General features: G+C 31.5%; 2 protein-coding genes and 1 non-coding gene across 3 annotated transcripts; 2 read left to right on the plus strand and 1 right to left on the minus strand.

Annotated features, from left to right (window-relative positions):
• LOC133691467 (fasciclin-like arabinogalactan protein 7) lies at nucleotides 1-1,773 on the plus strand. Its single transcript, XM_062111982.1, has 2 exons — nucleotides 1-271; nucleotides 844-1,773. The coding sequence occupies exon 2, from the start codon at nucleotides 880-882 to the stop codon at nucleotides 1,681-1,683; it is 804 nt and encodes a 267-aa protein (XP_061967966.1). The 5' UTR covers nucleotides 1-271; nucleotides 844-879; the 3' UTR covers nucleotides 1,684-1,773.
• A 2,393-nt stretch (nucleotides 1,774-4,166) lies between these two features.
• TRNAI-AAU (transfer RNA isoleucine (anticodon AAU)) lies at nucleotides 4,167-4,240 on the plus strand. Its single transcript has one exon. It is a non-coding gene; the product is annotated as a tRNA-Ile (tRNA).
• A 7,480-nt stretch (nucleotides 4,241-11,720) lies between these two features.
• On the minus strand, nucleotides 11,721-16,885 carry LOC133690859 (uncharacterized). Its single transcript, XM_062111124.1, has 7 exons — nucleotides 15,733-16,885; nucleotides 14,110-14,226; nucleotides 13,133-13,311; nucleotides 12,952-13,045; nucleotides 12,753-12,830; nucleotides 12,535-12,636; nucleotides 11,721-12,122 (listed from the first exon to the last, which is right to left on the minus strand). Exons 1-7 carry the CDS (start codon nucleotides 16,222-16,224, stop codon nucleotides 11,985-11,987), a joined length of 1,200 nt encoding a protein of 399 aa, XP_061967108.1. The 5' UTR covers nucleotides 16,225-16,885; the 3' UTR covers nucleotides 11,721-11,984.
• Nucleotides 16,886-27,872: the final 10,987 nt, after the last annotated feature.

Raw genomic sequence — 27,872 nt, forward strand, 5'->3', positions numbered from 1 at the left:
TTTTTCCCTGCTCTGTGAAGATTTCCACCAAAGCATGCCTTATTTTTCCCTTTGAGAAAGAACCATCCAAGTTTGGAAACTGAAAACAACATGTAATAAATCCAGCAGTGCCACCCCACCCTCCTTATTTTCTTTTATCAACTCTTTGCTAGTCATAAATCCATCTTTATATATGCAGTGCTAACTCATTTCATTTTGTGCTGCATCATTGTTAGCATTGGCAATTTGGTATCCCCTAAACACAACCATTTCTCTCTGAATTCTTGGTCAGGTTAGTGCACTTCATAGCTGCTGATTCTTCTTCTCCTTCTTTTCTTTTTCTTGTTAAAAATGCTAAATGGTCACGATAAGTACCATTGGAATGTTGGAATGAGCTGATCTAGATCTGTTTCTTTGCTCTATGTTCAACTACATTGTGTGGTGCTGGTTTTCCTTCTCCTCTTTTTGTCTAGCAAACTTTGTTTGACTTGCTTTTGCTAACTTATAGAGATGAAAGAGAATGGAAAACATCAAATGTAACACTGTTTTTCCTTAAAAAAGGACAAGCTGTAGTGTACTCTGAAATGGGATTTTGATCTTGGTTTTTGCAAGAATACTTGATCATCTGGGGATTTAGCAGATTGTGTATGCTATTTCATTTCTATTGTCATTACAAAGATTTGGTGACTTGGGTTTTATGGATTTGGGAATCTTAATTACCTGGATTTTGAAATGCTGGTTTTGATTTCTTCAATTAGCAAGTTTTCTGCTCATACTGTGGATTTGTATTGGTTTGCCGTTGAAGGATTTGTGATCGTAGTTTGAGATATAATCAATGATGGGACTTTGGTTTGATTCTTGCAGGAAATTAGAGAATTTTGTTAAGAAGAAAAAAAAAACATGGAGTTTTCCATGATTATTATATTTAGTAGCACGCTGTTGTTTTTGTGCACTCCAGTAGCATATGCTCAAACAGCAGCCAGTCCTCCAGCACCAACCCCAACTCCGTCCTCATCACCAGCACCAGCACCAGCACCAGCACCAACACCTCCTTACGTTAGCCTCACTGATTTGCTCTCTGTTGCTGGCCCCTTCCACACCTTCCTTAGCTACCTTGAATCCACTAAGGTCGTTGACACGTTCCAAAACCAAGCCAACAACACTGATGAAGGCATTACCATCTTCGTACCAAAAGATGATGCCTTTAAAAACCTTAAGAAGCCTTCTTTGTCAAACCTAACTCAAGACCAGCTGAAGCAACTCATTCTTTTCCATGCCTTGCCGCACTATTACGCCTTGGCTGATTTCAAGAACCTTAGCCAAGTAAGCCCTGTTAGCACATTTGCTGGTGCAGGCGGATATGCTTTGAATTTCACAGATGTATCTGGGACCGTGCACCTTGATTCAGGATGGTCAAAAACCAAAGTTAGCAGTAGTGTGCATTCAACTGATCCCGTTGCAGTTTATCAAGTTGACAAAGTCCTCCTTCCTGAGGCGATATTTGGTGCTGATATACCTCCAGCCCCAGCCCCAGCCCCAGCCCCTGAAACCAGCCTTGCTGCAGATTCTCCATCATCTGACAGTACTGGAGATGGGAGCGCTCCAGGAACTTCCCCTCCAAATTCTTCTTATAGGATCTTTGGTGTAGATGTTTGGAGTCAATTGGTTTTGGCACTCATAGGTGTGCTGGTGGTGTTCTCGTAGGAGAGGATTTCCCTGATGTGTATTATTCTATGTGAAGAGGCTATATCTGGATTTTGCCATTTGCTTTGATTTAAAACCATTTTTTGATTATATTTGTCATTCAATTTATGCATGTGGGCATGAGTTTTTATTTCCATCCGAAGTGGAGTATCATCTTCTTGATTCATAATTTATTTTGAACCAAGTAATTATGATGTTCTTATCATGTTTGGAACTTTATGGCCCCAAGTACTGTTTGCAGAAGTGATACGAGGCTGAGAAGCTTATGACGTTGCATTTTTGAGGTGGAAAATGATTGCCCACCGGTAGATGTTGAAAACTTCATAATATTACCAAGGCACCAACCACCATCAACAGAAATACTACAGTCGCAGAGCTTAAACTCTTGAAATTTGGTACGTTGTCAAGTTATGATACCTGGATCTTCTTGGACGTGAAAAGATCCCTAATCCAAGACCGAGAAAAAAACATACATCCTGTTAATGGTAGAGACCAAATTGATCAATGCTGAAGTATTTAAGACTCCATCGGACTTCCTTTTCTGATGCTAAAAAACATGAGGCTAACACACTCATTGATCCTCGAATATGGACCACCCATTATGCCACCACCCACAACAAATAATTTCACGGGGGTGGCAAAGGGTCACCAAAAAAAGGTAAAAGGATAGCCTAGCGTGGCCATGTCTATCACTTTTCGAGTACCATGATACATAATCGGGCGGGCAAACTTCTCCCTTTGCATTATTTTATATATATAAATATATATATATAAACACATGCAATTATTAAAACTCAAATCATGATTTTTAAAAGAAAACTACGAGCACATAACCACTAAAGTAAATCCTCTTATTAAGATGACATTTGATTATAGGATAGAAGATAAAAAACAATGAAAATAGAGAAGATAAAAAAAATGTGTTTGGTGGTGATGTATAAAAAAAATTATTGTTTTTGTATCATGTTAGGTTATGATGAATAAAACATAAAAAAAATATAAAAAAATTATTTTACCTTTAATATATATTGTTGTCAAACTTACATATATATATATATATATATATATATATATATATATATATATATATATATATATACTTTAATTTATATTGAGTGTTGAAATTAATAATATTATAAAATCAAGACTGGCTTGATTGGTTGACTTGAGTTTAGACTAGTCCAAGTTTAAAAATAAATAGAGAAAGAATTGACTTGACTTGACTTGATGAAAAATCTAGATTAACCCAGGATAAAACAAGGGTTAAAAACTCTTTAAATTTTTTGAAAAAAAAATTTTGATCAAAATAAGGTTGCTTTAATTATTTTTCATTTTTTTTTGCTAATTGGGTTAACCCTCTCGACTACTGATCTAAACCTTGCCTCAGATTGACTCCCGAGACAGGTTTTAAAATTATGATAATAATCATTTTTTTCCATGCATTAACTCAGGTTAGTCCGTGTTGATCCTCTTGACCCATAACTTGAGCCTTGCCTTGGTTGACCCTCAAGTTAGGTATTAAAACTATGATAATAACAATTTTTATCCTTACATTGACCTGATTGACCCTCATGATTTGTGATCTAGGTCTTGTCTCTAGTTGACCCTCAAATCAAGTTTTAAAACTTTGATAATAATCACTTTTGTTTTATGTTGATTTTCCTAACACATGACTCGAGCCTTATCATGGTTCGACCCCTGAGTTGGATTTTAAAATTATAATAATAATCACTTTTATTCATATATTGACTTGGGTCAATGGTCAAACCCACTAATGACTTAACCCTTATCTTGGGTCAACCCCTGAATTTGGTTTAAAACTATGATAATAACCATTTTTATTCTTATGTTGACCCTGGTCAACACGACCCGTGACCCGGACTTCGACTAGTGACTCAAGCTTTGCCTCAGATCAACTCCCGAGTTAGATTTTAAAACTATAATAATAAAATGTTTTATCCTTACATATCTTAATTGGATAATTTTGAGATTAAAAGTTTTTTACAATGATATATTAAGAATAAAAAAATAAATATTATTTATAGATATATGTTTTTTTTTTGTAATTCCCGTTCTAAAAATACAAAAATTCATTTTAAGATTATCTTAAAGATAAAAAAAATTTTATATCTCTATTTTTTTAATTAAATATATTTATGTTTGCTGGTTAATTTTTATCTCAAGAATAGTAATCAATCGCCACTTAATACCACCAAGTAAATATTCATAGAACTGCTGCTCTGTTAGTGCGCAATAAGTTTCTTAAAAGGAGGGATGCTTTATTTACAGAATATTGTTATTAGGCATTAGGTATAAACTAAGATAATTTCTCCAAATCAGAAGAAGAAACAGAAAGCCCTGGGAACGGAGAGTTGAAGGATATCTCTATGTGAACGTCTGGTCAAGAATAAATCTCGACCGGCGTTCTCCCAAAAGCAATAATACTTATAGATATATAAAATACTGAGCCCACACAACAAAATGGCCTATTAGCTCAGCTGGTTAGAGCGTCGTGCTAATAACGCGAAGGTCGCAGGTTCGAGACCTGCATGGGCCACCTTTTTTTGTTAGAAAACACTGTTAACAAATATTTATATATTTGGCACATGCGGTTAGAAAAGGAAAGGCTAGTGTAGTTGCTCTGTGGCTCCAGATTCATGGTATTTGTAAATGTTGGTGCCTTTGGGATGATTGGAAAGCGTCGAATGATTTTTCCAAATATGTTAAAAAAAGATGTTTGAATCTACTCTTTTAATTAGTTAAATGTTTCTTTTTTTACTATAAAAGATTTTTAATTTTCTCTCTAAATTTTTTATGTGTTTGCTGAATTAGTTATGATCAATAGCATGAATTTCAAAGTATATTATACAACGAAATTTGATAATTTGATGTTTTGAAAAATATCTTTATTATGTTTTTAAAATATTATTATAAAAGAGAAAGTCTTCAATTAGGTACATCAAAGCTACAATTATGGTTATTATTTATTGTAACAATTATGTATTATAAAAACAATGATTAGAGCATCTTCAACCGAGCAATTAAAAAAATAAACAAAATAAAAAAGCTGTACTTTTAACTTTTATGTTTGCTTTTAAGAATTCCAACCGGTAAGCCAAATAAATAGCTAAAATAGTTGTTAAAGATAGGAAGTGTCATTTTTATATTTTTCTGTAGCAAAAGACAAAAGTAAATGAAAGTATTGGCCAATGTTTTTTTCAGTTGTTTTATATTCCTTAGCCAACGTTTTATTTTGTATCCGTTGACCAATGTTTATTTTTTTCTTTTAAAAGCAAAAGAGAAATATAATGGTACAAATCGATTTCAAGGTGGCAACTTAAATTCATTTCTCTCCCAGCCTTAACAAGATAACCATTGGAACCAAAATGGCTTCGACAGGTCCAATAGATTTACTAAGCGTTATCAACCCAAGTGTTAACTTTGTGACCACCTGGGGCATATTGTGAAAAATTGTTCCAAACCCAATCCTGCCACCTTAAACTATACGCATCCTCTATTGGCAAAGACAAATCATGGCTATTAAACTCGGGTGCATCTCACAACATTACAAGTGATCTTGCAAACTTATTGATTGATTCAGAATATGATGGTATCGATAAAGTTCTTCTTGGTGATGGTTCAGGTTTGATTGTCTTTCACACTGGTTCTTTGACTTTATCTTTTTCCAAATGCATATTTACAAACATGATACATTTTATGTTCCTAATCTTAAAAAAAAAATCTAATATTTGTTCATTGCTTTATCAAGCAAAATGATGTCTTTGTTGAACTTCACCCTTTTTATTTTATTGTAAAGGACCAATTCACGAAGGAGATACTACTAAGAGGTGGCGTGTACATCTTCCCAAGTACTCCGCTTCCAAACAAAGTGGCGTTTATGCATGAACGGACTTCCATTTATGGGTGGCATAAACATCTCGGTCATCCATCATTTAAATTAGTTTACAGTCTTGTCAATTGTTTTTCTCTTCCAGTCACGTCTCACCATGTGTCTTCCCTTTGTAGTTTTTGCTCTATTAATAAAGCGTATCAACTTTCTTTTTGAGCAACCAGCTTTCACAATCATGCCCTCCTCAATTTTATATACACAAATGTTTAGGGAACATCTGCATACACTGGTATTGACGATTCTCGATACTATCTATTACTTGTTAATCATTACACGAAATACATATGTATTTTAAAAAATACATGGGACTTAATTCCATCTTATTCTCAGTGTCACCCAGTAGGTTGCAAGTGGGTTTTCGAGTTAAAAGAAAACCTGATGGCTCTATTGATGCCCGACTGGTTGCAAAGGGCTACAACCAACACCCTGGTCTAGACAATAAAGAAACCTTTAATCCTGTTGTCAAACTTGCCATAATTAGAATCATTATTACCATTGCTATTTTAAATGGCTGCTCAATGAGACAAATGGATATCAACAATGCTTTTTTGAATGACAGACTAACTAATGATGTTTATATGATGCAGCCATCAGGTTTGGATGCCTCACGACCTCATCATGTATGCAAATTGAAAAGGCTATCTATCCCTAAAATAAGCTCCCAAAGCTTGGTATCTGACTGTCAAGAATGCTATTTTGCAGCTTGGATTTCAAATCTCCAAGGTTGATCTGTCTCTTTTTATTTAACAAAATGATCAAGCCACCTGTTTTCTCTTGGTCTATGTTGACGATCTGATCATTACAGGCAATCATCAGGCTTTTGTTCTCTTTATTGTGCACCAGCTCAACTTGTGTTTTTCCCTTAAGGACATTGGGTACCTTTATTACTTTCTAGGTGTTGAAGTGGTGTCAAATAAAGACAGGTTATTCTTGTCTTAACATCAATACATTAATGATCTTCTATCCACCACAAACACGATTGGTGCCAAGGATGTTCCAACCCCTCTCTCCACTAGTTCCATTCTGAAATTGAATGATGGTTCTAACTCTATCGACAACATTAAGTTTCATAGAGTTATTAGTAAACTTCAGTATCTATCACTCATACGTCCTAATATTTCCTTCGCAGTGAACAAGCTCTCCCAGATCATGCACAGACCAATGCAGACTCACTGGACAGCCACCAGATGCATACTCTGTTATCTCAAAATGATTATTTTCAATGGCATTCAAATTGAAAAGACTAGTAAACCCGTCTTAACGACTTATTCTGATGCTAACTAGGCTGACAATGTTGATGACTGCACATTAACGTCTAAATATATCAGCTTCTGCTCTACTCTTATATCCTGGAGCTCAAAGAAACAGCGAGCAGTAACAAGATCCTCCACTGAAGTTGAATATCGTGCACTAGCCACGGGACATCAGAAACAATGTGGCTCCTTCAACTACTATGTGAGCTTGCCTTTCCCTTATCATGCACACCTCAACTCCTACGTGACAACCCTGGTGCTACTCAGTTAAGCTACAACCCAGTTAATCACTCTCGAATGAAGCACATCTGAATAGACCTTTATTTTGTTCGGGATTTAGTGCAAAGAGGTATTTTACAGGCTATCCATGTTCACACAACAAATCAGTTAGTTGACATGCTAACCAAACCACTTTCCAGAGCATGCATAAAACTTCTCCGGTCCAAGATTGGCCTTACTGATGGAAGCCCAATCTTGCGGAGGTGTAAAAAGGAAAGTCTTCAATTAAGTGCATCACTGCCCTTTAATCCTGCAAATCATAAACACAAGCCCGCAATCAGGAACAAGAGATAACACTCTACCTTGAATTATACAGAGTACATCAAGGCTGCAATTGTGGTTATTATTTATTGTAACAACTGTGTAATATAGAAACAACGGTTATAGTAGCTATCCAAGAACAGCAGCTATAATTTCAGCGAGAAACCTGTTCTTCCAAAATTAAACAATGACAGTGTATATAAATTTATCAAGCAATGTATGAAAACTATGGGAGAATAATAATAGAATATCAAAACTTATCAAGTGCTCTTTCCTTTTTATATTGAAGAACTCTTATGAGGTATTTAGACTTGATTCAATAGAGTTTCGTTCATTTTAGACTTCAAACATAAATAAAGAAGGTTTGAGAGCTTTTGAGAGAGTTTCCTTACTTGAAGAGCTTGTTTTGAAGAAAAATTTGTATCTCCAAGATTTGTTTTTGTTTCATCTAGGATAAGGCTCTCTATTTATAGAGATTGGTAGACGCTCTCAGGTCCTTTTTTTCTCATGTGTGAACCTTTCATTGGCCAAAAAATATATAAAAGCTTATTCATTTTCCATGTCATTTATTTCAATTTTATTTCATCTTTTTATGTAAAAATAAAATTAAAATGACACATGGAGAAATTTGATTGGTAGAAGATTTTTGTTTTTACATATACCCTCTCGAGACAAGTTCACTTACATTTAAAAATAAGCATATCTCGAATATAGTTGAAATGGTTTTATACTTTAAATATATTTTTTTGACTAAAATTTAATTTGATCATATTAAATTTTCACAATAAATAAATTTATTTTATTGTGAAAATAAAATATAATAGTCAAAATTTAAAATTTAAAAACTAATTTTAATTGATATTTATCAAATTAAATAATAGAATCAAAGTTAAATATCCATTTAAAATAATTACGGATTTTAAGGATCAAATAAAATGTATTCTTATACATGAATAATAAACAACAACTTTGACCAACATGTAAAACTTTTTTTTTTTTCAAAAATGAAAATTATGAGATCTTGTTTTGAAGTTCTCGTAATCTGAATCTAATAACATAAAATTCTTACTAGCAGTTGATGAGTTATTACATACGAAATTTTTTTATTATTTTTCTCTCTCGTGTCTTTGTTCAATTGTTGTTAAATGCTTTCCTCTCATTAACATATGTGTCATTTGGAGTTCTCCATGTGTCATTTTTTTAACCCATCCAAGTATGTTTCTTTGGATAATTTTTTTAAAAATATTTTTTATGTTGAAATGCATCAAAATAATTTTGTTTTATTTTTTTAAAATTATTTTTGAGATCAGCGCATCAAAACAATCCAAAACATATAAAAAAATTAATTTTTAGCAAAACAAAATTAATTTTTTTTAAAACACGGTTTGCACTGTATTCCCAAACGGTGTTTGACCATGCAACATGGATTCTACTGGGGTTATTAAGATTACTGTAGCTGTTTTTTAAAAAATATATATTAAAATAATATTTTTAATTTTTAAAAAATTATTTTTAATATACAACTATTCAAATATATATAAAAATAATAATTATAGAGAATATTAAATTTTTACCAACCCCATTTATGATTTTAAATGGTAAGTAAACTGATTTTTCTTTCTTACAGCTCTGTCTAGCGCTGGAAGAACATACTGGTAGGAAGAGGAAAAGAAAAATCCGTAATTTTTTTATTTTTTTTATTTTTTTTGAAACAGGAAAGAGCTTACACGTTTCCAAAACCCTGGATAACAAACTTCATATTAGAAATTGATTTTCCATATTCAACCATTAGAGCGCCTGCTGCGAAGAACACTCCAAGGCCAGTCACATCGTCCCTACCCAATGATTCACCAAGATTTACTGGCTTTTCCTGTAGCAACAGCAGGCGAGTGCCCGTGAAACTTTGAATGCCCGTTCAGAATCCATGTCTTTGCCTGTGAATCAGTCCCCGTGCCTGGGGCTGGAACATCCCTGTGAGTTCCAATATGGTCACAGATTTCTTTCTTGTTCACAGCCGATCCCACCTTCACATGACTCTCGGCAAGTTTAACATAGCAACTGGATTTCTATAAACAAACAATTAAGGTAGTTTGATGGATTGTCTATAAATATAAAGAATATAGGATCAAATTCGTACATATAATTTGCCATTTTGATACAAACATGGGATCTACAAATGAAGTCTCCTTATTTGTTTGTAAAAAGAAACGGTGAATTTCTTTTAATTTTTTTTATTTCATCTTTATAATTTTTTAATATCCATTTGGTTATCTATGAATATATCAAAGTAATTAGGTTATGTTGGATCAGCTGATGCTAATACCAACCAGATAGAAGATTGGAATATGAACACACCGGCCACTACTGTGCTGATCGGACTCCCCAGCACATTGCAGTAGCTCGAGAGCATGGTCATGTGTCTATTGTCTAAAGTATCGGCTTTTTAAAATATTATAAATGCAATGGAAATTATAAAACAAAAATATTTTGAAAGTTATTAGGAATATATTAGAAAATTTTAGAGATTTATTATTTAAAAATTTTTTTTTTTTTTGGCTTTGAATAATTTTATAAAGATTAAATTATCGTAAACCATAACTCATTCAATTATCTGATTTCCAACGGTAATTCATACGAATCACCAGTAGAAAATCTCCTAAATCCCTATTTAAAATAAAGGGATTTCTATACCTGGAGTGTTAGCTCTAATTTTATATTTATGTAATTTTTCTGTTCAATAGACAACCTTTAAAAAATGAGAGACATAACTTGTTATTTATAGAGAAATTTGAGAAACCCTAAAAATTAACAAAATATCAATTTGTCTCCTGAATAATATTTATATATTAATTCATTATCATTTTAGAAATTAACTCAATCAAATCCTTACTTGATTTTTTAGATCTAGAAATATAATTTATATATTAATTATATTATAGTTCTTAATTTCTAAAATATATTTTAATCAAATCATACTTAATCAAATCATCTCAATTTAATTTCTGACTAATAGTTCTTAATGTATGTATGACCCATTAGGTTGTTAATATGTTGGACTAAATATAAATTATATTTCTAATGAAATAGAATTAAATAAATTAACAATTTAATTTATTATCAATTAAAAAATTAATTAATTTATATTTAAAGATCAGTTACATCATCTAACGACGTTTCACGATCTCTCAAATATTAAAAAATTTATTAATGGTTTGATTTAAAATTCCAGTGACTAGTTTTTTAGTGTAATTAATATCCTTTCATCAATAATATTTTGATTTAATATTAAAGTATCAAATATATCTGTCATGTTAAATCATGTTTATTCTCTATATAATAGTTATTGATTATTTTAATAAAATTTAAATTTTTTTTTAAATTTCAATTTAAATTAGTCAAGTATTCAAGGTGATGAATTTTTTTTAATCACTCACTCAAGTATCATCTTAAAGTTCATGTAATGGCTAAAATCTACTCTTTCGTTATAAATCATCTTTTGTTCACTCACGTATCATCTTAGAGTTAATAGTTTCCCTAATCCACCTGGTGTTCCGCAAGGCAACTGCAGAAGTGTACCGGAGGGAACCAGAGCGCCAGTCACTGGCGAGCAGAGAGAAGGCTGTTCTGGTTATGTCAACAGCAGAGGTTGGGAGAGTGACCATTGGAAACATTCCCGTGGGAATCTGAATGGGATGCAAAATAAGGGAAGAAGCAGTACTGTGGTAGTCTTAATGGGAGAACATGATAAAGCTACAACATTGGAGTATGATGGTAGGTCCGTCGACATGGATATATCTCCGATCAATTCCCCAAATAATTGCACTGACCCGCGTAGCAATTTGGAGACCAAACCACCGGAACCCCGTTATGCTAGTGGAATAGTGCTCTCGAGAACTGAGTATGGGAGTTTAAACAGTTGTTCTTACTGTCATAATTGTTTAATGGGAACGCCATTGACGTTTACAGCAGCAGCTTCCACGCCTCTCATCCGGCTGAATAGCATATAACCTAGCTGTTTTGTCTCTTCTCCTTCAACGGAAGGAGGTTGTGTTCACTTTCACAAAATATATATTGGATGATCGAATAGGGTTTAGTTTGAATCGATCAGGTTTTCACAATACTCATATTTTATCCATTACTTATTAAATAAGATTATCCATTAAGTTCAGATTAAACTATATAATCCCTAAATACACATGCAATCCTTTATGCACTTGCCTTCTATTGTCACTGCCATTTTATTCTTAACAGTTGGATAATAACACTAGTGAACTTCACCTTGGGTTGAACACAAGAGTCCGTGATTTAAGGGAACAAAAGAATCTCCGACAAGATGAGAACTCAAAATTGCTGGGCGGTAAGAAAGCCAGCAATGTGTGGCTTGCATTTGATTTAAATGCTTGCGTCAAAACAAGCCCAAATTTACATCCAGCCACCTTCAACAACATCCTTGCTTGCAAACAATACACTCTCTTTACTGTCCTTCCCTTGCAGAGAGAAGGTGGAATTCATAAAATATTCTCCTCGGGGGCAACAAACACCTCTTCTAGGATTGTGTTCTATATACACCGATTCAGATCAAGTTGGTAAAAGCAGTGCTATTTGTCATCATCCATTTTGACTGAGTTTAGTCTTCTCAATCTTTGATCCAGCTCTGCCATTACCGCTGGTTCCTGCTTCTTCCTTTCCTTTGATATAGTGTTGGTTGTCATAGAACCTATCTTATCAAATGCCACCTGCAAGATTTTTTATCTTTTATTAAATGGGGGAAAATTACATTCAAAGTTCTAAATTATAATGAATGAATTCGGTGATGGCATTACAGAACAGGATAGGACAAGAAGATGGGAATAGATCCAGATGGAGGCAAAATAATATTGAAAGCAATTTTATGATCATAGCTTGAGAAACTAATAATAAATCCAGTGGGTTGTTTGACAAGTAGGATAAAAATTTAGAGAAGCCCCATCATTCTTTGACTATTAATTAAAACTTGGACTTATGGTTTATAATCCACCACCCTCCCCAAATTACATTCTATAACATGTTCTGACTCGTTCTTCTACTCCTTTCCCTCGTCAAACAAAAAAAATGTGCTTCGAAACAATCAATTGAAAACTATAGGGAGGGAGGCTTAAACTATCTTACCGTCAATAGTTCATCAGGATCAAAGAGGTGATGTGTTGTTTTCTGTAATATGTTAATAACATCACCAACATGGTGAGTTAGAAGCAACTCCTCTTCCTTCATCTGCAATCACAGATCTTAACTTATTATTATTATTATTAATTGATGTTCACGAAACTTCTAAGCTTGTTTAAAGAAATTCAAACAGCATAAAGAACCCATTGCAAAAGCATTAGCACCTTGAAAATAGCCAAAGCTACATGAAACAGAACCTTTGCCCCCTCATAGAAGAGGACGTCCCACACCCGCAGAGTTGTCTGGAAAGTAGAGGCACAAGGGAAAATTTGTTAGTCATCAGAGAGAACATCAGCGTCATTATACTCAAGAAAGTGTGTATGCGCCTGATAGAAAGTGAGTGAGAAAGAGAGATGATCCAACCTCTGAAGGCAAGCTCTTAGAGAAGAGGCATAGGAACCATTCAGTGGCAACAAGGGAGACATCAAACTCTAGTTCTTCCAAATGAGCAGCTATTCTGCATTGTTTTTGTTCCCAATTTCTTAGCAAATTGAGAACAATTAAAATGCCAAACTAGCTAGTTCATCAGAAGGAAAATAAATACCTTGGGCACTTTTTAACAAGCAAATCCTGGAAAACTCTTTGTTCAACATGGCACCCTGACAAATTATTTGTGTAGCAGTCATTCACTAAGACATTCTCCAGAAGAACTGCCAGCATCCAAAAAGCATCTTCCTCTGTTTTCATCACAAGTAACAACAGTGCTGCGACATAATTTAAGCCCTGTTCCAAGGATAATTAGAGTTCTCGTTTATAAATTACAATTTATTTAATAAAGAATTTAATAATGGCAGCCTAGGAGATTAAATCATGACCAATTTAAAAACGAAATCAGTAACCGCCTAGCTGGTAGACACCTATTAGCACCATTTTTTGGTTCCTTAAATGAACTGTCCAAGAAGATATATACACTATCCAGCCATTCATATTGAAACAATATTTCCAGCATGGAAATATAAATTTCCTAGATGACAAGGAAACCATTTATGTTTTACAAAGTGGTGTGAAGAATATCTGGGCAATATCATACAATGTTGTCATGAATAATTTGAAAACAGATGAATATGATAATACACAAAGCATCAAGGAAACCACGAGCAAATAGTACCTATCAGGATTGATTTGATCTGGAAGCTATACTCATAGGGAAACAAAACAAACACAGACCAACCGTAAAGAGTAGCAGGTAGAGGCTATCAGCTCATTACACTGCTAATTAATAGAGCAAGGTGCAGACAGAATTTGACTATGATACAATAAGTCAGGATATAACTCTAGATTTGCTAAACAGTACAATATTGTCAGGATTCACCTTGCTCTGTTGCCAAACCATATGGAAGAATTCCAGGCTAAGCTCATGCAGTTATGCGTCCAAATGCACAGAAAATAATGGAAGGGCACTATTATCAACCATTCGAAGTGTGCAAGATGAAACATGGAAGAGTTTTTGAATTACTTCATTTGACATTCTCAGTAATTGCATAATTGCACCTTTCATGATTAGCCCCATAGAGAACCTACCTGGCAATAGCCAACATCTGAATCACGAAAAGAATATCCAACAAGAACTCGTCGGAGTGTAGCATGGCCCTCTTGAGTGTCCAACCATGGATGACCAGGAAAGGTCCGTGGCAGGTCCTGGAAACAAGAAACATTTAACAAAGTGAAGAAAGAAAATTGATAGCAATATGAACAACACCTGCAAGGAATATTATTGGGAAACGGTCCAATAATTTTGCTGCTGTGAAGACCAGGTAACTTAAGCTTGAACAAAAAATCAAAAAAATGAAGCAATGACTAGATCCCTTCTATGGAAAATTTACACAATCATTACTCTACTTGATATCCAGCATTGTACAAGTTTTTTGGTCTCTAAGATGTACAGCAATTAGGTACTTTAATAAACAGTCTTCAAAAGTTTTTTTTTTTTCGTTCATCTAAAAGGTTCTTAACCCCCTCCCCCCAACCCAATTCAATGTGTTCAGTCAGCAACATGTCTTGCACACGAGACGTCAAAGAAGCACATAGACCAAGACTGTTTGATGAACACAGTATGAAATCAACCATCATAGAGTAATTGGTTGGAACAATGGATTCTTAAAATTTGAGTTTGAAAATCGCAACAGAAAATAATGCCAAATTGAAAAGGATGGGGGTGCAGGTTTTGTAATTCAAGATACTCATGGTCATTTGGTTTTTTCTAAAGCTGTATATTGTTCTTCTGTTGCTAGTTCCAAAGTGGTGGAGGCTATGGCTATGAAGGCAGCTTTAAGCTGGATAAAGGATGGCTGGACTGATATGGGATGGAGTCAGATTGCGTGGAGGTGGCAAACGAGATTGTGCAAGGCTCTTGGTCCTGGGAATTGAAGCCATTGTTCATGATATTTTGCAGCCAAGCAACTACACAAATTCCTCTTCTTTGAACAAGTGAGATGGAATTGCAATCATGCTGCACGTGCTGTTGGTAAACAAGTTTCTAGGAGCACACCTGTGTTTTCCTGTACTAGTAATGTTCCACTTTGCTTATTAAGCATCATTTTGGATGAACATCAAAATTTGATGAACCATCGACTGGTTTTGTTATCAATAATCTGCTCCGATCGGTTATGAAAAAAATAAATACCAAATAACACGATTGCATTTGCTTTTTCTCTACTCTCGATGGCACAAAAAAATCACCAAATTCTATCGGAACAAGGATCTTAAAACAGCATTTTATCATCTCATGCATCAACACTCATCCAAATCAATCCTACAAATCTAAACGATAACTTTCAGTGTTTGATGAATTTAAAGATGCAAACACATACCTTTTCTAAACAAATTTGACCCCTCAACAGAGCTCGTCAGATAGTAAGTAGATCTAAAAAATCAGGGTTTAAGCAGGACAGCAAAAAATAATCACATCATGGCCACAACCATCATTGCAATTCAAAATAATCCAAGGGATTCACACCAGATAGTCAAGCCAAAGTAACCACCAAATCCAATATCATATTTTGACAATCAAAAACAGCAGAAAATCTTCCAAGCCCCGTCACATCAAACCCCATAATTTTTCAATCAAAATAAACGCAGAAAACCAATCCAAATTATATAAAACCCGCTTTGGCATATTGCAAGATAACATAAATTAAGACTCACATGATCAATCTGCTTTGTAGCTGCTGTAACCTTCCCTTCAACAGCCTTAGTCAAATCATTGTAGTAACTCTCAGGCACCGTAGACTTCTTCTTTGCAGCACCAGAGAGCGAAAACCAAACCTTAGGCCTAAGCACAGGGGGTATCCCCTTCCTTATAAGCCTCTTCAAAGTGATTGCATTGGTTAAAGTTGACAATTTGAGAGAAGATTTGAGTGCAATTCCTTCAGTTAATGAAGAAACATGTGGCAGCAGATACCAATTAGCACCTTTACTAGCTTCCAAAGCCCACCAAACCCTCCCCTGTTGCCTCACTTTCTCTCTAACCTCATTCAATATATTAACATCATCGACATTGCCCTCCACAGCGAACCCATAAAGGTCTTGGAATTTGACCATTAAGTTTGCCCTTCTTGAATGGATGCTTGGCCGCAATATTTGCATTTGAGGTTGGAATCCTATGGAAAATTCTCTTTTGCTATGTGTATGGTACATTTTTTATATATATATTTATTTGTTTGATAGATCAACAAAGCAAAGATAACCAGAGAAGTGGTGACAGAGGTAGGAAGGAGGAGGCTCTGTTTTTCTCTTTTGCTTTTATCAAATGTGAAAAGGCCACAAATGGCTTGGAAACATAAAGAAATGGTCAATTTTGAAGCTTAAATTGAATAGGCTTCGGATGACGGGATGAGTAGTGGGGAAATGGAAGACCGCTTTGTGTCATTCATTCATAAATAATAAAAAAAAAAAACTTAGAACTTCAGCCAAATAAATAATTTAAAAACCCAAATTTCTTATAGGAAAACAAAGAAAGTTTTAAGCTTTTCAATCACTAGATAAAAAGAAACCACGAGAGGGACCAGGAAAGAAAAGCACAGTTTCGTTCGGACAGAACCCACAAAACAGATCTTCCTGGTGAGAGATATGCAGAGAGAAAGGAAGGGATGATGATTATTGAAGAGTTTGCTGGGTTTTCTTCCTGTCTTTCTAGAGAAACCAAAAAAAGGAAGGATTTGAAAGAAAAAAAGACCCGACTATTCCGGGTAATCAAGGCTTTAACGGGAAAATAAAACACGGGAGGGATTTATTTAACGGGAAAATAGGTCGTGGACTCTCCCTGAGGTGTAGGAGAAGTTTTTGATGTCTGCCTGTCTTGTGTTGTTTCACTTTCCAGGCTTACATGTGTGGGAGCCTTTTCACACGTGTGTTCCCTCTCCTTTTGGTCATTTTTAGGGTAAACTTCAATTTTTCTTTTATAATTTCATCAATTTTCCACTTTTACCTTTATGGTTTGAAGCTTTTCAATATTACTCCAAGTTTCTACACTCGCTCTAATCATAAAATTGCATGCTTTTTAAATTTTACTTTTGATTTTTTTAGGTTTCCAATTGTTTTTGTAACATTTTATTTGAGAGGAATAAATAGAGAAAATACGAATACAATAAAATAAAAATATGAATGAGTTAAGGGCTATTTTGGCATGTCCTTGTTTTTTTTTTTTTTTTTGACTTTCAGTAAATGAAAACTGATAATAATTTTGAAAACTTTTAAAATAAAAAAAATAATTTTCAAAACTTATTTTTACACTATTAATCTATAATTTAGAACTTAAATTGTTATCCAAATGAGATCAAGTCCTAGCACCGATATTGTTAAGAATTACACCCAATAAAATTATCCAGTAGGTGTCTCATTGGTAAGAGTTTAAGACCAAGAGATTTGCTTCTCTTATGGTTTCATGTTCGAATCCTATGAATGCTAATATGATAGACACTAGATGTTTATATGGTCATTAATTTCAGGACTCGTAGTATTAGTCAAAATGCATGTAAGCTGGCTCGAATACCTATATTAATTTAAAAAAAAAATTACTCCCAATAAGCTGAATAAGCAAATTGAAATAATTACACCCAGTAAAAGGTGAAATGTTGAGAAATTTTAAACTATAAAAATATAATAAAAAATTTGATAAATCTACGTGGAAAAAAATATAATTTACTCTAAGGCCAATTGAATCCAGCTAAGTTGAATTATCATGCTAACACCGCAAAGGTTTTTCAGGTTAGCCCACGAGTTTGTAATATTGACAAGTGGAAATTAACAGGGTTTTGGGGGTCAAATGGGCCGGCTTCTAACAAGGAAGTGGGCCAGTCTAGCGGTGGGTCCCACTCGGGAGGATCGTCCGAGAAAAGGATGCAATAATCCTCGAAGGAGAAAAATAAAGGAGAATAGTAAAAAGGCTATGCTTGGTTTGCTTGCACTTCACCTTTAATTAATTAATTAATGCGTATACATACATACATACATACATACATACATAGTCTCTCCAATCACCACACACACTTCAAGAGGTATCTGCGTGGATTGTGGAGGTTCTGACACGTATAAAGTTATCATATAAGCTTGCTAGCCCCGTTTTAAATTCAATTTGGTAAGGATATCCATGAAATCCGATAAACATTATTTTTAAAATATTTTTCCGCTCGAAAATATATTAAAATAATATATTTTTATTTTTAAAAATTATTTTTAACATAGTATATAAAAAGATATAAAAACATTAAAAAATATATTAATTTGAAATAAAAATAAAAAAAAATAAAATATTTTTGTAACTGTAATCGACAAGTATGAGCAGTGGAGCACCCCCACGATCATTCAGTGGTTCCTCAACCACTCTCTTTCGTGGAGATCCATGTTGAAATGTTTGGATAAATCATGGTGTTGACCTCCCGGAAGTGGCAAGCAACCATCCATGCCACCACGTTTTCGCAGATCTTGGGGGGGTGCCCTGCCGACACACCATTCTATTAATTATCAAAGAAAGTGACGGTTTATTAAATTCAAGAGTGAATTCACTGCAATTTGTAATTGTAATCATCACGAGACTATTGAATTCTCTTCTCCAGATTCATGATTACTGTCCTTTCTCGTTTATATTATTGTTAGACATCAACCCACCAAGTTTTTTTTATATATATTCTCCTTTTCGAGTGTGATTATAATTAATATTAGTTTGTTAGACATAACCCTGTAATTTATATAAAGACAAAACCGTATCCCAATCACGAGTAGTATAGCTAAAGTAAATTAATTTGAAATCATATTAATGATTAAAATTGTCTTAATGATTGAGATTCAAAATATTTTTTTAATTTTTAAAAATTATTTTTAATATCAGCACATTACAACAATATAAAAAAATTTAAAAATTAATTTTTTAAAAAATATAATTATAACCACAAATACTACCTTACAAATCAAGTGCTAGTCCAGGTATGGTTTATTTATAAATCGTAGAATAATTGCACACAAATTAGGTTTGCTTCTTTCGACAATCTATACTGAGAGTGGTAAAAACGAAACCGCTATTTGGGAACCAGATTTTTTAGCATTTTACGTTAGAGGGCAGGTGGATCTGATGAGATGAAAAGGTTACTCTTGCATGTAAAGTCATTAGTTTCAAGTTTTTATGTCGGAGGCTAATAATTAACCCTTTAATTTTGAAGGGTATATGTATATGTATATGTATATGTATTTTTTTAAATCATTTAAATTCAAGGAGACCTTTCGAATTTTGATTCACTGCAATCCACACCAGCCCCTTTAAGTTTAATTTTAGTATATAAAACACAACAAGATGACAAAACAAGACATAGTAAAAATAATTTATAAATCTGATTTAAATAATTTTGGACCTACTAAGCTACATGATCTTTGTTTTTTCCTTACAACAAGAAAAAACTAAAATTGAAAATTAATCGGCAAAGATAGGCAGTAGCCTCACAAGATTAATATTTGTGTAGAGATACTTGGACCTCCAACCTTAAAAAAGATTATCAATTAAGAATGTGTTTGGAAATATAGTTTTTTTAAGTGTTTTTATTTAAAAATATATTAAAATAATATTTTTTATTTTTTAAAAATTATTTTTGACATCAGTACATCAAAACTATTTGAAAACACTAAAAAATATTAAATAAAATAAATTTAATATTTTTTAAAAATACTTTTGAAATGAAAAAACAAGTAGGGTCATAATGCATAAATGAAAATAAGTGTTCACGAGAAAAAAAAAGAGAAATTAAAAGGTATTGAAAATTGAATAAAGCAAAAAAAATATTGAAAATAATTAAATAAATAAATTGCATATGTGGGGTTGTAGTAATTATATAACCCTGTTTATATTGTTACAAGAAATTAGGTTACATAACCTCCCTCTTAGACATGTGTTTATATAAAAAGCTATATGTTTCCTTTGCCACAATGCGTGAATGAAAACAAGCGTTTAAAAAGGAAAAAAGAGAAATTAAAATGTATTGAAAATTAAAGAAAGCAAGTGAATAAAGCTTGTAAAAGAAAGGAGAATTAAAATACATCGGAAATTAAAGAAAGCAAGTAAATACTAAATATAAATTTAATAAATGAAATTGTATATCTTGGATAGACCATCGTTTATAATAGTTGTATGACTCTATTTATATTATTATAAGATATTAGAGTCCCATGTAACCTTGTAAACATGTATTTATATAATTGTTTTAATGTATACTTAGTTTTTTGTGTGTGTGTGTGTATAAACTAAGTTAGAAATTAAAAAAAAATCAAAGACTAAAATAAAAAAAAATCTTGACATTTCACTATTCATTCCTATAATAAAATACCAAAAACTTTTAGTATACGTTAATCTTTGGTGATAGGATATAATCTTGAAGTGGTATAACATAAAAACTATATATTATTATATCTCATTTGTACGCTATATTCATATTAAAAAATAATCATTAATGTGTAAACTAAATAAAAGCAGCAATTGTCACTTTCATACAAAAATTCACGATCAGGCATGTAAGAAAGACAATAAACTCATGTATTTATCCAAAAATAAGCAATGTTTTATTTAGATTATAGTTTATATTAGAATTCAACATATAATTAACGTTTTATATAATATCACCAGTCGATTAGGTTTAAGAGGTTATATAGGAATTTAATATCCTGTGATAATATAAATAAAATCTTACTTATATTATAAATAAAGATCAACCTCACATATGCAATTTTATTTATTCAATTATTTTAAATATTTTTCTTTCTTTCTTCATTTTTAGTATTTTTTTAATATTTATTTAATTTTTTGATTTCATCCTCTACCATTAGGTTTATTAGATATTAGATTTTATAATTTGTTTACTTGGGTTTTTTTCTTGTCTTTTTTTTTTAATTTCATCTTTCAACATTAGGTTGATTGAGAATTGAACTTTATAATTTTTTTATTTGTTTTTTATGGATTTATCCTGATTTCCTAACTCAGATTTAGCAGATTAACCCGAGTTGACTTAGGTCGTTATGTTTGTACTTTTTTTACTTTTTTCTTCAATTTAATATTTTAAAATTGGGTTGATTGGGAGTTAAGATTCATGATATTTTTATTTATTTACTTTTTATGGGGTTATTACGGTCTAATGACTTGAGTCACGGGTTGACTGATTGACTCGAGGTGTTTTTGTTATTTTTAGTTGATTTGTTTTCAATTTCATTCTTCAATATTGGTTTTATTGGGAATTAGACTTCATAATTTTTTATGGTTTGAGCTCTACGAGGATATCTTGGTATTCTAATCCAGATCACAAATTCGGTTGATTGAGTCGAGTGGTTTGATTTTTTTTTTAATTTTATCCTTCAATATTGGGTTGAATGAGAATTGATCTATATAATTTGTTTTGATTTTTTTTGTATGGAGTTATCTCTATCTTATGACATATGTTTGACATGTTAAACCAAATTGACTTTGCTCATTATTTTAGTTGAATTTTGTTTTCAATTTAATCATTTAACATTTAGTTGATTGAGAATTAAGTTTAATATTTTTTATTTATTTATTTTTTATAGGGTTATCAGGGTCTCATGATTCGGGTAATGAATTTGATAGGTTAACCCGAGTTGATCTAATATGTTGTCATTTCAATATATATTTTTAAAATATCATCTAGATTTATTCTTGAGTCGAACTATATTTTTATCTGTCGTCTGAGTTGTCTTTAAACTTGTCAAGTTAACCAGGTCATCTCAGGTTAATCTCTCTATATATAAAAAAATTCTTCTAAAAAATATATTAATAACAACGGAATATTTTTTTAACATCCAAAAAACTTCATCTGATTGATAGCGTAGCACGTGTAATATCAATGGGTATAGTAAACATGTTTTGAAACATGAAGATCACTATTTTTAAGGTATTAAGTGATCCTATTATATTTAATGCAGAGTTTAAAGTAATACATTTTCATGCAGTAAAGTCTTAAATTTATAGACAATAACTTTTATAAATTTATTAAAAAGATTTATTTTGTTTTTTAATAAATGTAACCAAAGAGTTTGTAAATAAAAATTAGGTGTGTTTGTGTGTGTGTATAAAAAACTTTCCCTCCAAATCTTACTGACAAAGGTTAAATTGTTATTTAATGAGTTACTTTTGACTCTGGTTCCGGGTGGTTGCAACTTGCACAACGTGGGATTATACAAGTCTATAATCCTAACGTGACCAAGTGTATGACAGGCCTTCTGCATTTTGAAAACACAACGGGTAAGTATGATCTTTGACAAATTAGATGCACACTCAAAATTTAATATCTTCATTACCTACCTCATTGGACCCTCGACCCCATCAAACTTGGATATTTTTTAATATATATATATATATATATATATATATATATATATATATATTCCAGATTACACAAATCGAAGTTCATTTAACTGCTCACAACCTGGTTAGAAACACTGATTTTATTATGATCAGTTCATTTCATATAGTTCTAGCTAGATCTGCGCTATATCACGTGTTGAATTAGTTTTTTTAACATAAAAAATTATCCAAGCGTTACTAATATATTTTTTAAAAAATAAATTAATTATAAACTCAAAATATAATACATAATGGACGATATCTTTATAAATATCGATAAGACGACATATTAAATTATTTTTAAAAAAAATATAGAGATAATAACATATTTAATTGATCATAATTTGAATTATGATATCAAGATACATTTATAAAAATAAATAAATAAAATTATAAAACCCAACTTTTAACCAATATAATATTACACGTTGAAATAGAGGGGAAAAGAAACTAATTTGGACATATTTTGAGCTTTTATAAAGTTATGGATTTATCTGTTCCAGCCTGCACACATTCCTTGTTCTTCTTTAACATGTTATTTTCCGAACACATTTAATCAAAGCCCATACAATATTACCTTCTATACTGATTCTATGTAGAGCTTCACAATGACACTGTGAAGGGATTTTTTTTTCAGCTTTTTTTTTCCTTTCATTTTCTTTTATTTTTATTTTTATTTTATCTTTTTTTTTAATTTTATCATCAGATTTTGTTAACTTTATTTTAATAGCAGTCAACATTCTCTTTGAACCGACCAAGTCGTCTAGATTATATTGTGATAACTTTTATATTATTTAATTTTAAATTTGATTTAAACATGTATTTTAATGTAATTTCATTTTTTTTTCACTTTCATTCTTAATTTTTTTAGGTGTCACCTGGGTTACATTTAGATTGACCAAGTTAACTAGGTTACGTCGAGACAACTCCCACAAGGTTTAATTTTAAACTCAGGCTAGGCAAGGAGACAGATTAAGAGGTTTCAAGGTTGAAGTTTCCTTCTTCTTTTTTCCAATTCAGCCCTCCTTTTTTCTTGAAATTTCATCCTTTTTTTTTCTCAATTTCATCCTCTGACTTTTTTTATATAGTCATTTAAGTTGTTTTTGGACCTACTAAGTCAACTGGATCATATCAAGACAACTTCTACATGATTTAATTTTAAACCTAAGTTAGCTAAGGAGTTAGGTTGAAAGTTTTTTTTGTTATCAATTTCATCCTTAATTTTTTTAACAGATTTACTGAGTTGCTTTTGGATTAATCAAGTCAACTAAGTAATGTTAGAATAACTCTTATACGGTTTAATTTTAAATCGAGCTAGGTAAGGAGCTGTATGAAGAGGTATCAAGGTTATGCTTCTTCTTCTTCTTCTTCTTTTCAATTTAACCTCTTGTTTTCTTTCAATTTGTCAATTTTTTTTCTTAACTTCATCTTTAAACTTTTTTTTAATCAATTCTCTGAGTTGCTTTTAGATCGACCAAGTTAATTGGACCGAGTCAAGAGAAGTCTCACATGATTTATTTTTAAATCCAAGGTAAGCAAGGAGTCTAGTCGAGATGTGTTTTTATGTTAATTTCATCATTTTTTTCTCAATTTCATAATCAAACTTTTTTTACAAGTTGGTCTGGTTTTTTTTTTTTTACCAATTAAGTTGAATTGAAGTTGTAGCAATTTCTATATAGTTTAATTTTAAATCCAGGTTAGGTAAGGAGTCGAATCAAGAGGTTTTAATGTTGATCTATTGGATCTAATTTAATAATAATATCAAATAATTCTTTACAACCCGAATACCTTTTGTTTTATTTAAAAAAAAAAACGAATCGCACCTGCAGTATAAGACATACAAACTAGTATGCAACAAAAGAGGCATATATTCATATACTCATAAGTAAAGGAGAAAACAAGATGGTAGACGAGAAAGTAAAAATAAAAAAAGGCTTTGCATATAAAAAATTAAAGAAAGGCAAGTCCTTATACTAAGCATTTGGATCATAAAATTGATAATGCAAATGTTATACAATTCGCTAGATTATTGACATGCGATATGCTACTGGTCGGGTTAAATTTTTCTTAAATATAAAAAAAATATTTTGATATTGCTAATATTTTTTTTATTAAAAAAAATTAAATAATGTGAGAGTTGACTCAATGTGATTTGATTGACTTTACAGATCTAAAACAATTTGGACGACTTGTACAAATATAGTAACTAAAAAACATCTCATGATGACATCTTTTTTTTTAATATTATGATAAAAACATATTGAATTGACATGAGTCAACCTGGGTTTACATGTCAAATCCATGATCCGGGTTATGAGACTTAGATAATCTTATAAAAGCAAATTAAAACAAATTATGAAGCCTAATTCTCAATCAACCCAATGTTGAAAAATGAAATTGAAAAAAAAATCAATTAAAAAAATAACCTAAAATAACAATTCAATTTAACATGTTAAACCCATAACTCAGGTCATAAAACTGATATAATTCCAAAGAAATCAAATCTAAACAAATAACAAAGTCCAATTCCCAATTGACCTAATGTTAAAAAATAAGATTAAAAAAATAAATCAATTTAAAAAACATAAAAAATAATATGAGTCAATTCGCCAAACATATAACGTAGGTCATGAGACCAAAATAACCTCATAGAAAGAAAATAAAAAAATGACTTGATTTAACATATCAAATCCATGATTCTAGTTATGAGATTAAGATAACCCCATAAAGAGCAAATTAAAATAAATTATAAAGCTTAGTTCTCAATTGACTCTGTTATGCCCAATATTAAATGATGAAATTTGTAAAATTAAAATTAAAAAAAATAACAAAAAAAAATGCCAAGTTAACCCTGGTTAACTCGTTAAGTACTATTTTTTAGTCATGAGGCCGAGATAACCTAATAAAAGCAAACCAAAACAAATCATGAAGCCTAATTCTCAATCAAATACAATATTAATAAATGAAATTAGGACAAATAAAGTCAATTAAAAAAAAAGAGTCAATTGGGTTAACCTACAAAACCTATGACCTAAGTCTTAAGACAAGGATAAACCAATAAAAAAGTAAATTCAATGTTGAAGGACCCGTGATCCAGGTCACGAGACTGAGATAACCTCTTAAAAAAATAAAAAAATAAACTCAATTTAACCGGGGTTAAAATACCAAAACCCGCTAACCTGACCATGAAACCAAAATATCTAAAAAGAAAGCAAATCAAAGAGTTTATGCAACTAAATTCCCAACTAACCCAATATTTAATGATGAAATAGGAAAAAAATTCAATTAAAAAAGGGATACTAAAACAACTTGAGTCAACTCGAGTTAACTTGTTAAACACTATTCCTAGGTTATGAGGAAGAAATAACCTAATAAGATAAGAGGGGAATGCAAGTTGTCACCTAGTATTATGGTCACTAAGAAACTTAATGGTTTGTGAGAGTTCAGGTAAAAGAACTGATTTTGCAAGGGGAAGACGTATCATCCCCAATGTACCTTAACTATGGTAAACTGCTTTGTTGTTTGTTCTAAGTTGTGTTTCTATTACTTAGTCTATCTAAGATTTGAGAAAATTTCTTCTCAATAAAGAGATTCTTATCCCATCAAGTTAAAACATAGTCATTCTAAAGCCTAGAAAAAGTCCGTCTAAGATTTAAGAAAAGTCTTCCTTAGTAAGAAAATTCTTATCTTATCATGTTAAAACCTAACCTTTCTAAAGCTCAAGAAATAAAAAAGGTTTTTATATGAAATTTTGGCCAAATTTTGAACACATAAAACATAACACTTATCTTAGACAAAATATAGCAAAACCAGGGGCATAGAGAGATTATAAATTATGTATGGATTATTAATCTAGCACTTATTCACTTTTATTATCACTAAAATATCACGATTTGATCAGGGAAGGTTTTGGTTTGAAACTGAAACTTTAATATTAAAACCATGAAATACATGTTATTGACGCAAAAAAAATCTAAATTATTAGCTAAGGGTGTCATACAAAGTGGCTAGTGTAAATATATGAACCAAAACTGGTCTAAATCATGTAGTCAAAGCAATGTTCTTCCTAAGAACATTGTTAAAAAAGATGCGAAAACCCTAGAAAAAAACCTAGAAATGACCTCAACCCAGAAACATCACTAAAACTAAAAAAAAAAAAAACAATCTGAACCTAGTAACCATGGCTTCAACATGTTCCTATAATTGCCTTAGACTGTCCAAAAAAAAAAAAACAGAGATGAAGAGGAAAACAGTAAACACATCCTAGACTATTAAAACACCTATTTCTATGCATCAACATTGTTACATTAATTATCTTTCACATTCTTAACCATAAACAACATACATATGGCCTAGACAAACTTAACAAAACACTAACAATAGTGTAAGAACATCAGAAACAAAACAACATCCAACCTTCAAAATATACTGTCATAAAGACTTCAATGATTATCTTGAACATTAAAACATGCAAATTGATCCCCAATTGAACATTTAACTTTTATTTTTTTTCAATTTGATCCATGATTTCACCGATTTCAATCTCTGAAGTCTTGTACATTTTACAAGTTGGTCATTTAATTTTGATTTATATAAATTAATCCTTAATTGACCATTTAATTTTTAATTTTCTTCAATTTGGTCCCTGATTTCACCGATTTCAATCCATGAAGTCTTGCGCATTACACAAGTTGGTCCTTGGTTTCTAATTTATGCATATTGATCCCTAAATTGACCATTTAACTTTCAATTTTCTTTAATATAGCCTTTGATTTCACCAATTTCAATCCTCTAAAGTCACGTGTTTTACAAGTTAATCATTGATTTTGAATTTCTTCAATTTGAAACTTAATTGATCCCAAAAATTTGATTTTTCTACAATTTCATCCTTGATTTCACCCAATTAAGTTTAGAAAAATTAAATCTAGTCCTTTAAAATTTTAATTTTTTCAATTAAGCCCAAATTAAACTTCTAAACTTAATTTTTCGCCAATTAAGTTCCGGTAAAATTAATTTGACCCATTCAAAATCTAACTAAATTCTTGCACTTAATTAAATATTTAATTAAAACCAAATTAATTCTTAAGCTTAATCAAACCTTTAATTAGACCTATGATTAAATTAAATTAGTCTATTAAAAGTCTAATTAAATCTTCAAACTTAATTTTTATGCAGATTCATTAAATAATCATTTAATTCGACTTTGAATCTATATTGATCTTCAGTCTTGGGTATAACTGGGTATAATTGAGCTTCCAATTTTGTCAAAAATTCTAGTGTGGTTCCTCCATACATTTGAAACCCTTCTCGATTTATTTTTGCCATATTGCTAGTCTTTTGTTTTTCTCATTTTCAATAATTTTTTTTTTGCTTTTCATTTCAAAAGAAAATGGTAATTTTGGGAGAAATCCAAAATTAAATTATGACAATATATAAGGCCTCATTTAGCATT

The sequence above is a fragment of the Populus nigra genome, chromosome 4, assembly GCF_951802175.1.
Source record: "Populus nigra chromosome 4, ddPopNigr1.1, whole genome shotgun sequence".
Classification (NCBI taxonomy): domain Eukaryota; kingdom Viridiplantae; phylum Streptophyta; class Magnoliopsida; order Malpighiales; family Salicaceae; genus Populus; species Populus nigra.